At 46.2% G+C, this 17,153-nt stretch overlaps 1 protein-coding gene and 1 pseudogene across 4 annotated transcripts in view; both read left to right on the top strand.

Annotated features, from left to right (window-relative positions):
• Positions 1–12,098, top strand: part of LOC126540201 (juvenile hormone acid O-methyltransferase-like) — a 59,424-nt gene extending 47,326 nt beyond the window's left edge. For all 4 annotated transcript variants that reach the window (XM_055075866.2, XM_050186991.3, XM_055075867.2 and 1 more), the window contains 2 exons: positions 4,996–5,152; positions 11,858–12,098. In XM_055075866.2, the coding sequence (XP_054931841.1) occupies positions 4,996–5,152; positions 11,858–12,021 (321 nt within the window). In that variant the 3' untranslated portion in view covers positions 12,022–12,098. The remainder of the gene's footprint in view (positions 1–4,995; positions 5,153–11,857) is intronic.
• Positions 12,099–12,508: 410 nt separating this feature from the next.
• LOC126540126 (uncharacterized) lies at positions 12,509–14,224 on the top strand (annotated as a pseudogene).
• The last annotated feature ends 2,929 nt before the right edge of the window (positions 14,225–17,153 follow it).

The raw sequence follows: 17,153 nt of genomic DNA, 5'->3' as shown, positions 1-17,153 counted from the left end.
TCCTGCCCCAGTGAGACGAAAAACTTGCCTAGACTTGTGCAGCAATAGTCCGCGGAGAACTGGCTAATCTTGAAGTTCATTCTGTATGTGCGGTTGCCGCGTCACAGCTTTCTCATGCTCCAAGTTCATCGACTGGTACGCGGTATCCTCCACGCTACCGAAATCCAGCGTCGGTGTACGCTTGCGGGTGGTTTTCACGAAGACAGCAGAGATCCAGGATGACTGCCTCCTCGGCATGCACCAGGATGATGTCAGGACGAAGGCTGATATCGGCGATTGCCCACTTGTCGTATATAATGGTGAGCCGATCCTATCACGCCGTGCCCAGACGCGACACAGCGTTATGTCGCGCCCGGTACAGCGCACGTTTTGCTGAGCAGTGACGCAGAACGTGCGGTAGCGTCTTCCTCGCATAGCCGCACACCCTGTATCGCTCATCTTGTTCGGCCTTCATCCATGTGCAGGCTCCGATGAAATGACAGAGGTTGAGCCTGGCCCCATGAATAAAGCGCCAGTGAGCAGGCCGGGTGTAAGCGCCAGTGTACATGAGATGCAAGCTTGCAGGGTCGGCGGCCACGCACTGCAGCACCTTACGTTGATTGGGTTTGTCATGCAAAGCAGAAGCCCGGCAGGCCGATTGTCAGCTCGGAGTGTACGGGCGACCTTCCTGTGATGATCAGAGTTTTGGGTGGGCTCACCGCAGGTGATTCGAGCTCCGTCCGGGTTGAGCTCCCAGAACACATGCAGGCGGCGTGAGGCCTCCCGCACCTCAGTCGACATTGAGCGAAGCAATGAGGCAGGCGCCCTGAGGTCCCCCTCGGCGGACCTGCTGAGGTAGCTATCCACGTCCTGAAGCTACGCCGGCCGGCGAAGACGCTTGGAGACCATCTCGCGAAGCCTAGAGTTCTATACAATAATTACTAGAGAGAGCTCTGGAGCTGCTGTCTGCGCGATGTGCAATGGGAGTGGTCGTACTAGCATGGGAATTATGGAAAGTGCATGGATTTTCCTAAACTTCGCCTGTCAGGCTTCAAACGGTATTGTGACGTTGTATGCTTGTCATTTTCAACAATGTACTGCGAAATAAATAATTAAATAAACATTAATTAATTTGTCCAACGGCACGATTCGAACAGAGCACCTCTAGCACAGAAGCCGGATATTGAGACCATTCAGCAATGGACGCTTGCATCGTCAAGCGATGTGAAACGTCCTTATGAATTTATCGCGGGCATGCCAGTGCCTCGAGATGCTTAGGGCGTTTCGATTTGGCCACGTCGACAGGATCAATCGTTGCAATTGGTTGTGATTGTGCGTGTTCGCAGCGCCTTGTGCACTTTAAAAAGTATAGATTGCTCTGAAATTGACAACAATGAAGGCATATAAAGCATAACAAACAAAGCCACAAGAACGTCTGAATCCACAAGCACGAAGATCTGACATATCCACCTACTTTCCGTCATTCCCATGGTGGGTGAACGATTGCAACGCCAAAGTTCCCTCTAGTATATTGCAGGAAACTCTATGTCCCGAAGGCCCCTGGACGCCTATGTCACGCAGCTCGAAATCTCCGGTTGTGAGTAGCTTGAACACATTATGCGGTAAATGTCACTCAGCTCGGCAGCAAGAGGCATTGCTGCCGCCCCCGAGCGAGGGGTCGGATGTTGTCGTTCTCCCATTTTGAATTTCCCTTCTCTTTTGTCGTCATAATGGGGAGGCCGCGTGCAGTCCGGACTCCCGAGCAGCAACGCACCTACGAAGAGCGACTTCCCGCATATGCTCGGCTTTTTGTGCACAATCTTCATCGGTAGCGTTTGCCACCCAACGGCGACGATAGCGTTATCGTCTCTTTTCCTGCCGGCGCTCTTCGCAGGCTCGTTGCCCCTCATGAGTCCAGACTAGACGGCAATATGATGGAATTATTATAATAGCAGAGGTGATACGAAATTCTGTGTGCGTACCTATCGTCACGATGTCCATCGATCAAGACAATACATACTTTCATACCTTTGTTCAAAATGCTGTCACCTCTGTGTCGTGTGCGAAACGGCTTCGCTGACCATCCACCTTCACAGAGTGGAATGGCTCATGATATTTTGCAGAAAGGCGCACTGCGCATCTCTGGAGGCTTTATAACAATCCACGAGCAACCTTGCAAGCACTATCAATACCTGGATAGCACGTTGGCGCAAAAGCGCTTTGAGAGTCCGAACAACTGCAATCGCAATATCGATCGCAATATCGATCGCAATGCGATCGCAACTGCGATCGTTAATATTCGGGACCAACATTTTTCCGGGGTGGGCGTGGTGCGCTGTCGAAGAAACACGTTAACAATTAACAACACACAGGGGAATACATAAATAATAAACTCAGTGCTGAGGGAAATCGAATAGGCTTATCAGTTGTGGGAAAATCTGCAAGGTGGACGAAGCATTATGAAACAAAAGATTGGCAGCATAGATGCGCCCCAAAGCTAAAAAAGATACACTAAAAAAACTCCGGAGTTCCTCACATACAAAATCTGCAGTATTGAAGAAAAACGTTTCCTGCGCTTCGAATCTGGCTTCGATCTCGCGCCGCCTTAATGCTAGTGCCCGGCTTACGTAAGATACTACAGCCACCACCCCGAGGAACGTCGGTACCTGGTCCGTTCCAAGGACAATGATCAACCTTTAACTGTGAATTGTTCTTCCTGATACAATGAAAGGGACCAATGAAGAAACAATTATGTGGACCATGATGCATTTTATAGGCAAGAACTAAAAACTGAAGCGACCTTACCGATGATTTCAACTTACCGAATAACTGCTCGACGAATGTACGCCAGCAATACTCCTTTTTTTTGGAAGTGATAAAACCCCGATTTTCTTACAAACTATTTTCCCTTATACACGTGCTTGCTAAGCTGGCTGGCTGCTGGACGCCTCCAGATAGGAAGGTATTTTAGCAGTGCAGATACACTCGTCTTCTTCCGAGAAAAGGGATAAACGAACGTACATGCAAAATTACTTTCTTGTTGTCCATTATTTAGTTTCGCATGTAGTTCATGAGACCGGTTGTTTATACAGACATTGAGATGAAACGTAATCTACAGCATGATAAGTACTTTTTTTCTGCAATTGAGAAAGTAGTCACTCACGAAGGGAGTAGAATAAGGTGGCAAAGAGGAAAAACAGAAATGGAGCAGAGACACTTAGACTACTTACATGTGGGAATGCAAAAGCATTATAATCGCTCAAGTGAGATGTTTTCCATCGATGCTTTCGACGTCCATTAAAGTTCTTTCTTCTGAATCGGTGTGCGTGTGTTTGTGTATACGTTGGCAACAGGCTAGAAACATTCGAACCATTTTGCTGCAGAACTATGAATTTTATTTCATGCCTAATGGTAGGTCGGTCGTCATCCTGTCTTCTTTTGTGTTCGCTTGATTAGTCTTCTGAGGCGTGTTTCCGTGGGCAACCACACTTCGCAGCTGCCGCTGAGGTAGATCCTACAGAGTGCATCGAAGTAAACAGTGCACCGATGAAATCCGAAGAGCAATTGACACATGGGAGGCAGTGACGGAGCCAGTGACACGACGTGTGCAGTGGCGCACGCAGTAGGCACAGCTTTAGGCAGCCGTAACCATGGCGACACCGGGGCGTCCACGAAGCGAGCTTGTCTCGCACCCCGGAAGCCCGGGTCCGATTCCCACCCAGACCAAAATTTGCCTAATTCTTTTCTCGAAGGCGTTAATTTACTTTGTTTCCAGCAACCTACATGTACAGTTGACGTCAATCCAAGCATTTTTACGTGCTTTTACTCTTCACGCCGTCGGCAATCATTTTGGTGTCATCGCTCGGTCACATCGCCGACGACAACGCCTGATTTTTGCATAATGAGGCATATAAGGCTTTAACATTAATAAAATACGCTTGACTGTGCTGCCCAGGGCATCCTGCGCCAGCTTCACCTGGTGCACCGTCTGGCCGCGCCTAATTGATATCGAAGCGGTCAAGACGTATGACATTGCCTTGAAAGAAAACCCCCAAGTTATGAGAACTTTTCAATTGCTAATGTGGCCCAAGCGGCCAAAAAGCTTTGGCGGATCACGCACATGTACGGGAGCGAATGATACGCGAAGCTTACATTTTAGTTTATGGCAGTGTTAAAACACATTGCACGTAAACATAACTTTAATGACGCAAATTAAGCACACTTTAATAAATATATATTGTAATGTATTACAATATGCTGTAATACGATCACCCCAATGGAGCACAATGCAAAAAGAAACGTTTAATATAGGGGCCGAGTCTCTATCAGAACAAGTCGAAGGCATACGTTCTGGTCTAGCTTGACCGCTTAACTCTTCACACACGGCTTCTTGTATTGCCGACTTTTTTGTTTACTTCTCTGAATAGTCGAACATGCCCAATTGCCCCATTTAAGGCCCGCTCGGCGAGGCAGCAGTGCCAAGCAGACAAGACCAGTAAAACATTATAATGCCTTAGAATGGGTTACAACTCGCCTACGTGCTGGCCCTGAGATAACCGCGCGAAATTCAAAGATACATTTCCCCTCAATTTTACCAATTGTAATGAATGCCTCGAAGCTTAAGGAGCAAGAAATCGCTTTAAATGAGCAATTCGCTAGTGCAAATTTTTATTGTTTCGTTTTGTTCTGTTTGCAGCAGCAAGAAAAATATCATTTCGTGGATGAAAGGCGCACAACGCCCTTCGGGAGCTAAAATTGGTTTTGGCACACAATTTTTTCGTGCACTATAACTTGCTATTGAGTCATATACAGGAAATACCTTTGTAACTACACTACAACTGATTTCATTTTGGTATTTAATCAAAGTCCGAAAACCTGTTGCGTAGCTCAGCATGTTCCGGGCTGTTAAAATATAATATGCTCCAGACAGCTTAGGCCATTCCCTTTTTTTTTTAATATCTTTAGTTATACGTTAGCAACGGTTTCGCCTGACGACACTTGTGGCGTTTTTCGCAGGTGTTTGAAGATGCTGTGCCAAAGACCCACGACATCGCCGACGTGGCTAAGCTGAAATCGTATGTGGAGGACCTCGTATCCTCAGCTGGTATGACCCTGATCACGCTGGACGTGTGGCAACGAAAATCTTCATTTTTGGACACGGAAAACGCTGTGGGTACGTTGGCAACAAATCCGCACTTTCATCATCGATGTTTGCTTTCCACTGCGTTTTCAGTGCGTGTCTCAAGAGTTAGACTTCTAACTGTAGATAAAGTTCAAATAGGGTCTCCGGATTTACACATATGCATAATGTTTTTTTTATGACTTTCTGTGTATATAAGTTGTAAAACGAGCTCGTTCCTGCTTCCTATATACTCACGTAAATAATTACCTGCTTGTCGATTAGGGCCATCCTAATTTCCCCCAATAGTGGTGGCCTCTAATGAGTAACGTTGTTGCTTTTCTTAACTTTATGTATGTGGTAATTGAGCAATCAGGCAATATAGAAATTGGCGAAGTGCAATCAGTCTCTATATATGGCTCTCATAGATTATGAAAAGGCATTTTATTGAGTAGTGACAACAGCAGTCATAGAGGAAATGCGTATTCAAGGAGCACAGAAGAATACGTGAATATCTTGTGAATATCAACAAAGATTACGCAACTACCTTGGTTCCCTACAACAAAAAGTGGAAAGCCGCCTATCACGAAAGTGGTCAGGGAAGAAGACACAATATATCTAATGATATTCACTGCAGGCTTAGAATAGGTATTCAGGCTATGAGACTGGGAGGGCCTAGGAGTCATGATCCACGGCGAATATCTGCGGAATGTTCGGTTTGCAGATGGCAGTGTCCTGTTCAACAATATTGGAGGCGAATTACAATGAAATGTTCTGGGTCTTAACCCTAGAAAGTGTAAGAGTGGGGTCAAAGATTATTGTGCAGAAGACAAAGATAATGTTCAATAACCTAGCAACGGAACAAGAATGGAGGATGGCTGGTCAACCTCTACATTCTTTATAGGAATACGCTTACCTGGTAATTGCTCACAGCGGAACCTGATCACACGAAGGAAATCTATGGAATAAAAATTGCTTGGAGTAAATACGGGACGCATTAGAAAACTCTGATTGGGGGCTTGCCGTTGTTGTTGAAAAGAAAATGTACAAGTATTCATTCTTCCAGTGCTAACATATGGGGCAGAAATTTGGAGATTAACAAACAAAGCTCGAGAACAAGTCAACGATCGCGCAAATAGCGATGGAAAAAAATCTTTGGCACAACGTTAAGAGACAGAAGGAGAGCAGTCTGGATCAGAGAGCAAAGGGATATAGCCGATATTCTAGTTAACAATAGGCAAAAAAATGGATGTCCCTTTTTATTGGTACAGGGTAACCAACCGGAGATATCATCTGGTTAGCCTCCCCCTCTTTCGTTTGCCAATCTGTCTCTCTTTCTCTCTCTTTTAAATTTCATATTTCGTTCGTCATGACTCTTAACTGAAAGAAGCAGCATGACTACTAGATGATGTGAAAAGTAACCTACAAGAACCAGTTAGTGACCAATGTAATAAAACAAAGACAGAACGCTCCTAGCTCTCTTCCACAGAGTACGTTTATTTATCTGGTCATTTAATTATGTCACATAAGTCAAAGGACCACAGAATTATCAGAAAGAAGTCGTTAAAAAATAAAACTGTATACAGCAAATGTGTGCAGCGCTTCAAAATTCTTTTTGTCGGTGATGAGTGCGACTGATGCGGAAAGGCGATTCCAGTGCACCCTTGTTACAGGTGAGGGAGTAACCGTAAAGTCTTGTGCGGTGCATTAGGACCCCAACTTCTGGGAGAAGGCATACAATGAGGGAGTTATTTCAGCGAAGGGAATTCAGATAAGCGTTGCGGTGTTAGGAAACTTCAGGCAGCCTAAGTATTTGTTTTAGAGAGGTGATACCAGCATAGCGAGAATAGTACTAGAAAATGAAGCGCGTTGCACGCTTTCTGAAAAACTGAAATGCACGAACTGAGACTGGTCCCAAATGGCTGAGGGGCACTCCAATATTGAGAGAGCCCGTGTAAAGGGTGTTTTCTTTAGCGGCAGCAAACTTTTAAAATCAGAAAAATATAAATCAGGGTAGCTTTATGTTTACCATTCGAGTCTGCGAATACGCGGCGTCTAGATACAGAACAATTCCCGCAATCACGTGCCTATTTAACTTTTTTTTTACTAATTAACTTTCCAATTATCAACAATAGGTGGCTACAGCAAATGAGCACATTGGGGGCCTTCCTTGACACTACCTATACCAACGATCAAATTTTGCATAGCGCATTTCAAGTGGGAGCTAACCGAACAATTATTTCTCCTTGGCAGGCTCCTTGAAACCGAAGCTGGCTGGAAAAAGCGTCTGTGTCGTCGATGTCACCGCCCCCTTTCGCCACGTCTCCGAGGTCAGCGCCGGTCCAGCTCGCGAGCGGCTAGCGTTATCTCCTTGCTGTGTGCGGCGTTGGCCTAGCACTTCAATGCCGGCAGTCCGCCAAATTCACTTCGTCATTCCGTTGGGCGCCACGTGTCCACTTCCACCGAGGAAATACCGTTTCAGGGGCCCAAAGGAATGACGAAATAAATTTGAACACAGCAAGGAGATAATGCAAGCTGCTCGCGGGCCGGACCGGCGCTGACCTCGAAGACGTGGCGAAAGGCAGGGGGGCGGTGACATCGACGACACAGACGCTTTTTCCAGCCAGCTTCGGTTTCAAGGAGCCTGTCAAGGGGAAATAATTGTTCGGTTAGCTCCCATTTGAAATGCGCTATGCAAAATTTGATCGTTGGTATAGGTAGTGTCAAGGAAGGCCCCCAATGTGCTCATTTGCTGTAGCCACCTATTGTTGATAATTGGAAAGTTAATTAGTAAAAAAAAAGTTAAATAGGCACGTGATTGCGGGAATTGTTCTGTATCTAGAGGCCGCTTATCCGTACACGCAATGGTAAACACCAAGTTGCCGTGATCTATATTTTTCTAATTTAAACAATTTGGTGCAGTTAAAAAAACACCCTGTATTTTGAGGTGTTATTTCACAGACGAACGGTCGGGGCTACCCTTTCAGATATCCAACGTTCAAAATTCAAACCTGCAAAGAAGAAAATTTTCAAACAAATGTGTGCGACAGGAAACGTTCCCCGAAAGCCCGAGGATAGACCGCGATGAGATCTCGCGCCTTCTACTCGCATATTCATGCGACCCCACATTCATAGACATGTTCAAATATTGCTTCTTCACAAGAGGAAACATACATATGAGAGAGAAGCACACATGGGCAGCGCAGACTCTGAACTTAATGTTTATGCCGTAAAGCAATATGAATGAAGACAGACGGACCAACCGATCGGTCCAACGACCAACGCTACGACAAATGTAGTTTGGCTATTAATACGAACGCCTGCTCGAACCGCCGGCTACTATGTCAGACAGATACTGTTCAGTGCAATGTGAACACTTGGAACTTCATGCCAGGATTTCTTAGCGTAGTGACAGAGAAGAAACCGTAACCCCCATTTCCTAATCGAACACTTCTTTTTATTATTGCGTGTGCACGAGCAGCTACACTCGTCGCCCGCATCCTCATCGTGTTCCCTGGTTGTCTTGTTCGACGCATGGCTTTTTTTCCGCCACTCCTTGCCCGCGAGAGACTCGACAGTCAAGCAGAATGGAGGTGTAGCAGTGGAGCAGCATCCAGTGGTAATAAGGCCAGAAACTCAAGACAGCCCTCGAAGAATTCAGTAGAGTCTCTTGTGGCTAGTTCAACGTCTGGCCGGCGTTTTTATGTGTCTCATTGGTAGTAGCGTTGCATTTACAAGCTAGCTACAAGCTCAGCTTTCTTAACCTTGACCCTAGCCTCTTTAAGTGGATTGAACCCTTCCTTCTTAACCGATTACAATTCGTTAGGACTAATGGTCATAACTAATCCTTTGCAAAGGTACATTCCGGCGTTCCACAGGGGTCCTTCCTCGGACCCTCTATATTCTTAACTTACATTAATGACCTGCCTTCCGTTGTTTCCTCTCACATCTTTCTTTTCGCTGGCGATTGTGTAATATTTAGTGAAATTAATACTAATTCGGATATTAACCCTCTCCAGTCTGACATAGCTAATGTATTCAATTGGCGTAAAATATCGCAAATGGAACTAAATGTCAAAATATGCCAGATTAAGTGTGTTCCCCGAAACCCTAGTAGTCTTCCTAATTATATATTTAACAGTGTTACATTAGAATCCGTCACGTCTGATAAGTACTCAGGTGTTCATATATCACGCATTCTAAATTGGACAGCGCACACAGAAAAGATTATTAACAATGCTATCCATATGCAAAGGATGCTTACGTCGCAACTTTGCCTCTGTTCCTTCTTCAGTTAAAGTAATAATTTAGAAAACTTTAATACTACCAAAGCTCGAATACATTGCTAGAACACACTGCCCTGGAACGCGTTGAGCTAACTCGACTCGTTTCAATCTAACCACAATCGCACTGCTAGCATAACAGCCCTGGAAGCCAGCCTTTCCCTTCCGTTTCTAGCAGCGCTGTCGAAAAATTCACCGCTTGAATTTATTTCATAGCATATACTACCATACCATTCTTCGCGAAAAATTTATCCTATCACCGCAACATATTGCCTCATCGCACTGATCGTAGCCATCAGGTGATTATTCCATTTTGCAAAACGAAAGCATTTCCGAATACTTTCTCCCGTGCAGAGCAATCGAGTGCAACCACCTTCCTGGTGACATTGCATCAATTATTGATAACCAACCTTTTCGCGCTAAATACCATTGTTTAAAGGGACCAACAGCTGGCAAGAATGTGTTGTGAGACGTTGGTGGAAACGAAATGACCATGATTTATAGTGACAGAATCTAGCACACAGTTCGCAATTTAAGTAGGAATTATAATTTTAACATGGAAAGAAAGTCTCAAAAACCAGTAAGTGGCGAGGCCTAGCGGTGAAATCATGGTACTTCGCATGTAGTCTATGAGGTTACTGTGCGTAAGTCGGTTGTGATAAGGTACAGCATAATTATTGCTAAAATTGCAATTGCATTATTATTGGACACCTGCGCTTTATTCTCTGGTTCGGAATTCAAAAGCGCGCACTTGGCCACGGCAACACGCTGAACTGCGTTTCACGTGTAAAAGGGTCGTTTCGTTTTCGATCCGACTGGTTTCATCTTCAGTGGTCAAATACCAAAGCAGTTGGACAGGAAACCACGAAGACACGTAGCTGTCATCGCAGAGACGTTTTCACGCTGCTTAAAACACGAGTCGCAGGAACATAGGTTTGATAAACGCAACAATACTTTCTCACGCTTAGGGCCGCACTTGTCGTCTGCCCCCCACTAATGCCGACGTGTAATCCATATCGCGCTAACCTATCACTATATTCAGGATGTTTCCAGCGAACGACTACATCTTCACTGCAGATGCAAAAATTTTGATAAAGAATGTTCCACGGCATTTTCCGCGTTACCAATTCATGATTAGACACCCTGAGCGGTAAGCTTTCCATTGCAATAAAAAAAGGCACCAGGAAAATTAGTTGTAAGCCCCTTTATGTACATGCCTGTTTGAAATCGTTATTGCTCACTGCATCTTGCTGTTATTTGTATGATTGTATCTTTTACAACTCCCCTGTGTATTGTATGGATCCTTGAGGGTAAATAACTACCGAAATAAATAAAACGGTAGATTTGGCGATCTTCTGCAAGAAGGGAAGAAAATATTCAACTATGCAGAAAGGTGACGCAGCGTCACCAGCGACACCACTATCCATACATTCATACAGCACTAAGCTCTCGCCCAGCGACACGTTCCTCACAAAGAGCTATGCTCGGACAATTTTTTGCGGCACTGAAGGAAAAGGTATACGACCGTAATGTTTCGACGTGTGTTACTGAACCGAGAATTCCACAGCGTGAGTTAGCGTTTTGGTTTCTTAGAACAGATACTAGGGGGCGGCGGTTATAGCATAAAGGGTGCAGCTGCGGGCTTCTTTTCCGGCGGATGCAGTTGGAGACCAAGCATCGGAAATGTATTTTCTAGCAACAAAGGTGGATATTTAGCCGGTGAGGGCTATCGCTCTATTAGGATGCTTTTATTTCTTTTTTTTTTCTTTTTTTGACCGGCTTAAACTCGAACGATAATGCAGGACTTTTCTCAGGAACGTTCTTACTTCTGCGCGCTTTGCCTTAACAGCTTTCGCTTCATTGCCACAAAGCGTTGTGTTCGGGTATTATGGGTGTCGTGCGCCAAACGCACGACACCCATAATGCGAAAACGGGTGAAAGAACCACGGCAGAAAGAGCCCGAATTAGTAACGGCAGAAAGAACGAAAGAAGTTAATTCCGGTTATAATGAAAATAACAGGAGCGAAATCGTATATTTCTGCCAGCAAGGATCCGTGGAGAGCAGATACGGCAAGCGGCATTTTCGCAAAGGTAGTATGGATAGCTATACATAAACGGTGAGTTATTACATGCGTGTGCTGTCCTGTGTTGAGACAGTAACTCATAGAACCATGTCGAGGAAAGTCAGGTGGTGGCGTAATTTCTGTGAAACCGTAATCTGTGCCACACCTCGAGAAGGACTGCTTTTGTGGTAAACTATTTGTCCAAGAAATTTAGGATCATCTGGTCCTGCGCTTGCCGAATGAACTGAGTCAATGGGAAATCTTGACCCCCCCACTGCACAAAATTCGATGTCGACTGCCGCCCACACGCTTACCCGTTTTTTTCCATTGGCACCACTTTTGTCCCAGCGTCCGCTAAGTATATATTCAGGCAAGTGTTCTGAAATGCGGTTCACTTCTTTCTTTTCTCATAGAAATGTTCCTGATGGCCAATCCGGTGTTACCCATTCTACCCGAAGAGGAGAAGGCGTCCTTTATAGCAGACGCAAGGAAGCATGTGCCCGCTTGGCGTGAGGCATACGAAGAGAACAATCCACTGCCATTCGCCAGCTTCGTCGTGCATGCCTCAAAGCCTTAGAGCCAATTTTTCAGCCAGTTATTACCAATTGTTTACTTGCGCAAAGTATAAAGCTAATAAAGAGTGGGAACTTGTGATACGATGTTGTGTTAGAATATTATGTCATGGAAAGTGATCCTCTGAAGAGCTCAGATAAGATTATACTTCAGTTCACCAAGCCGTTTTGACACTACTTTAAGAGCCGTTATCGATGACTGAGGTTGCAGCATCGGAATAAAGGAATTCATTTAAGAGAGCTACGGACGATTACAAGTTACCCTTCTCCACAGTCATGCATTTTCCCCTCAACTCGTTCGCCGAGTGATCGGGGCTAAGCTCCGCCTCCACTGGCTCTGCGTCGTGATGGCACGCCGTATCGTCGACTTCCGGTTCTCTAGGAGCGAGCGCGAAGCCTCTCCAAACTCTCCGCCAGCTTGCTTGGCAGTCGACCCCAAGCGAGAGCTATCAAAGCAGCGTGCGTTGCGAGCATTCGGTTGAAGCGCCGAACATGTCCGGTATTCCGGTAACCACAGGCAAGCTGGGCGTTTCGGCGATGGTTGGATGCATAAACTCAAACTGATGAAGGAACTTTAGCGTAGACGTGCGTGAGCGGCCTGATCGGTCTGCACGGTCCAGCCACTTGTTGGCGCAGAGCTTAACCAGCCAAACACCTCGTCGACCTCGTCGTCGTATACCTCGTCGACCAAGTTGAAGAGAGGCGGCTAGCGGACGCTCCTTTGCTCGAGGCTTCTGCGACTTCGTTCGTAGCTAAGTACTCTTTTATCGTTATTAGCTAGTGTTTTGAAGTGTTTTCTTTTGCATGGAGTAGGGGCGCAAATTTTGAATTCTTGGTAAGAATAGTAAACGTACCGGCTTTGTCTAGGTCTGGCGGCTCCCCCGTTTGGCCTAGATATATAGGTGGTAGGAGGGACCTATTTGATAGGCTTATTTAGTTCTTTCAGCTAGCTCTTCGGATTCTTACATGGGGTAGGGAGTGATAATCCTTTGTTTTTCTTTGGCATAGCGGTCGAGGTCGGCTTTGCTTGAGTGATTTGGCGAACTTGCTCGTTTGGGCCTAGGGACGTAGGCCTAGTGATGAAATCGAAGAACGTGAAGGCCGCGGGGGACGGGGAGCAAGTGCAGTGCGACGAGTGCCTGCGATGGTGCTTCCTTGACGAGACTAAATTCCAGAATTTAGCAGACGCAGAGGGGTCTAGCTTCCCGTGCAGGTCGTGCGAGGGCGTCAGTAAAGCTGTCCAAAAACTGGAAGGGAATTGGGCGGCTAAGTTCGAAGAGCTTAAGGCAGACCTGAGGGAGGAGCAGGAGAAGCGGGTAGCACTGCAGGCGAAAGTTGACAATTTCGTCAAAGTGGAGGCGGCCCAGACCGCGCAGTTAGCACGGACCGTGGCCGAGCTTGAGGAAGAGAAAGAAAGGAGCGCCGAACTGGAAACGCGGCTCGACGCGCTTGAGACGCGGGCAGCGGAGAATGTCGGGTCATGACTTCAAAGCGGTGGCAAAAACTCAGAATGTAGGATAGACCCTACAGGCGAAGTGGGGGGCAGGGAGCCAGAGCAAGCGGTCGTCATCTCGCCGCCGGTGAATCGGCGTAGTTATAGTGAAGCAGCGCAACACGCCCCTAGTGAGGCGACGCTGCAGCCACAGGGGCGCCAGTGGGCGCGAAGGGAGGGGCAGCGGACACAGGCTGGAGGCGAACGGTTCGCACGCAGAAGGGTCCTGGTGATAGGGGACTCCAACGTGGAGAGGGCCGAACAAGGCGTGATGGCGAGAGTGAAGGCGGAGGGGACAAGTGGTATGGGACAGCACGGAAAGCGACAGCTTGGTCATTATGCATGCTGGGCTCAATGACGTGCTTAAGGGGAGAAGCCAGGACCTTGAGAGGCACATTGAGACTGGGCTGAGTAAGCTTAGAGAGGCCTCCGGGAGGGTGCATGTGACCATATGCACTATCCCAGAGGTCCAGGGCCAGACTTACCAGGTAGAAAGGAGGGTGGTTGAGGCCAATCGGGTCATTAGGAGTCTGAGCGGACTACTCGGGTACAGCGTGATGGAGGTCAACAGGGACGTGTACGGAACCGGCTTCCGGCCTTTTGTGCAGGATGGCATTCACTACAGTGGTGCCACTGGCAAAAGGATAGGGGGCAGGATGAGTCGCCAGGCAACAGCTATATTAGGGGGACCCAGAGCTCTGAAAGAAGCAGTGTAGGCGTGGACGATTCGAGGCAGGAGCCACAACCAAGCAAACATCGGTACTGTAGGAGAGAAAGAGCAAAATTAGGTCAGGCATAGGGTTCATTAACATGCGAGGTGGCAGAAATAGGCTAAAATGGGAGGAAATTGAATAACAACTAAGGCAGGAGAACTTAATGGTTTATGGGTTTGTAGAGACACATCTTAGGGACATGGAACAAACGCCCTGTAACCCTGATTATGCATGGGAATACTTCAACAGAGTGCAGGGTAGCAGAAAGGGCGGGTGAATTGGAGCACTGATTCATAAAAATACAAATTGGCAAAGGGTCAAACAGGAATGCTAGGAGCATTTATGGTTAAAAGGAAAAGTAGCAGGGGCGAAAACACTTCTAGGCTTTGTATACCTTTGGACAAGATCAAATGCTGAAGAGGAAAAAAAAAATGTTGGACTGTATAGCAGCGGACATCAATGAGCTAGGAAAAGGATGTGAGATAATTGTATTAGGAGACATGAATGCGCATATTGAAGATATGGATGGGTACACAGACTCCACAGGTAACATGCTGCTGGATATGTGTGAGAGGCTTAACTTAGTTGTCTGTAACTCTACTGAAAATTGTGACGGGATCATAACATGGGAGGTACGGGGTCGACACTCGACAATAGATTATGCGTTAATGTCACATAGCATGTACGATAGATTAGGAGCCATGATTATAGATTAACAGGTCTCCAGAAGTATAAGTAGCGACCACAAACGTATTAAGTTGAGTTTTAAGAGGGAAACTAAAGCACGAACGACGCGTGAGGAAATGCCAGATGTGATTTTTTAGTCAAAAGACCAAGCGGAAATAGCGGCCAAAAATTGAAGAGGAAATATCAGAGGGTAGTGAAACTGATTGGACTTACCCGAAGTTAATGAGACTATTTGAGCGTGAGCTAGGTAAGGCGCGAGTCAGGAAAACAAGGCAAGGGATACGAAAACTCAAGAGTTGGTGAGATGAAGAGGTTAAGAAGGCCATAAAGAAACGTCAGGAAGCCTCCAGGGAACACAGGTATTCCAAAAGTAAGAGAGAACCTGAAGCAGAAGTAGAGATGAAATGGGTGAACTACATAAAATGCAGAAGGGAAGCATCCTATTTAATCAACGAGAAAATCAAGACAAAAGGGTCCCAATGGCTGTCACAAATAAGCAATAAAAAAGATAAAAGGCAGCTAGGAAATTCTGGCAATATCTGAAATCCTTGGGTAATAGGACAAGCCTAGAGCAGAGGTATATAGTAACGGCTCAAGGTACTCGGTTAGAAGGAGAGGAGGCAATGGAGCATATAGGAATTATGATGAGGTAAAAATTTACAGAATAGAAAAATGGTACATGCAGTATGTCGGAGAGGGATAGCCCGATCAGCCCACTGCTTTCGCTTGGACAAAGAGAGTGGGCAAGGGCCGAGAAGAGGGTACCAAGTAGCACATCGGCAGGCCCCGATGGTATTCCAATTATACTAATAAAGAAATTGGGCCCGAAATCTAAGAAAGCATTAAGGGAGGTGGTGAGCAAAATGCTAATGGATGGTAAAGTACCTGACGAATGGAGGCTAAGTAGGATGGCAATGATATATAAGGGACAGGGGGACAAAGCTGACTTAAATAACTACCGGCCTATAACAGTGACGTCAGTGGTCTACAGGGTGGTTATGCAGATTATAAAGGACAGACTGCAGGCAAGGGTAGAGAACGAGGGGGTACTTGGAGAGCTACAAAATTGGTTCCGGAAGCATAGGAGGCTAGAAGACAATCTGTTCTCACGAACACAGTGCATTGAAATAGCTGAAAAGGAACACAGACCCCTATGGCGGGCTTTTTTGGATATCAAGGGAGCCTATGACAGTGTACTTCAAGAGGGCTTGTGGCGCATTCTGGAAACTTTAGGAGTGCAAGATGGAGTAACCAATTTCTTAAAAGATATCTATAAATGTAACCGGGTGATTATACAATGGGAAAAGCAGGTTTCGGAGTCTGTAATGATTCGGCGGGGACTTAGGCAGGGGTGCCCATTGTCACCTCTGATGTTTATGCTGTACCTACAAGGTTTAGAAGCCCAAATACAGCAAAGCGGACTCGGCTTCAACCTATCATTTTTCAAACAAGGAAAATTGATTGAACAGTCATTACCAGGACTGATGTACGCGGATGATATTGTATTAATGGCTGACAATGCAGATCTGCAGGGATTGATGGACATATGTGGTACAGAAGCAGACAGATTAGGCTTGAAGTTTAGCAAAGAAAAATCAGCAGTCATGATTTTTAATGATAACATTTGCGGCGAGCATAAGACACAGGAGGCCACGCTAGAGATAGTCGATAAATACAAGTACCTTGGGGTGTGGATAAATAATGGCATTGAGTATCTGACAGAGTACGAAAAATATCTGCAATGTGGAACTAAATAGGTACGAGGTAGTACGAGGGATATGGAAGGGGGTAATGGTTCCAGGCCTGACTTTTGCCAATGCAGTTCTATGTATGAGAGCACAGACCCGGCAACCGTTGGAAACTAGGCAACGTGGTGTGGGTAGACTCGCTCTGGGAGCACAGACACCAAATCTTGGGGTGCAGGGGGATCTCGGATGGTCTTCTTTCGAGGGCAGAGAGGCTAGTAGCAAGGTAGCACTTGAGGAGCGATTGAGAAAAAAGGGGGAAATGCGGTGGGCTAGGAAGGTTTTCAGTTACTTATACACGAGGAATGTTGACACAAGGTGGAGGAAGCGAACTAGAAAATTGACAAGCAAATACTTGGGCAGCAGTGGGGGGACAGGTAAGGAATCATCCGTCAAGGAAAAGGTTAAGGAGGCAGAGAGGGGTATGTGGAAAACAAAGATGCAAACCAAATCAGCATTAGAGACATACAGGACGTTTAAGCAAGAAATAGCCAAAGAAA

This window comes from Dermacentor andersoni, chromosome 2 (genome assembly GCF_023375885.2).
Source record: "Dermacentor andersoni chromosome 2, qqDerAnde1_hic_scaffold, whole genome shotgun sequence".
Classification (NCBI taxonomy): Eukaryota; Metazoa; Arthropoda; class Arachnida; order Ixodida; family Ixodidae; genus Dermacentor; species Dermacentor andersoni.
This window is presented reverse-complemented; position numbering and strand designations above follow the sequence as displayed.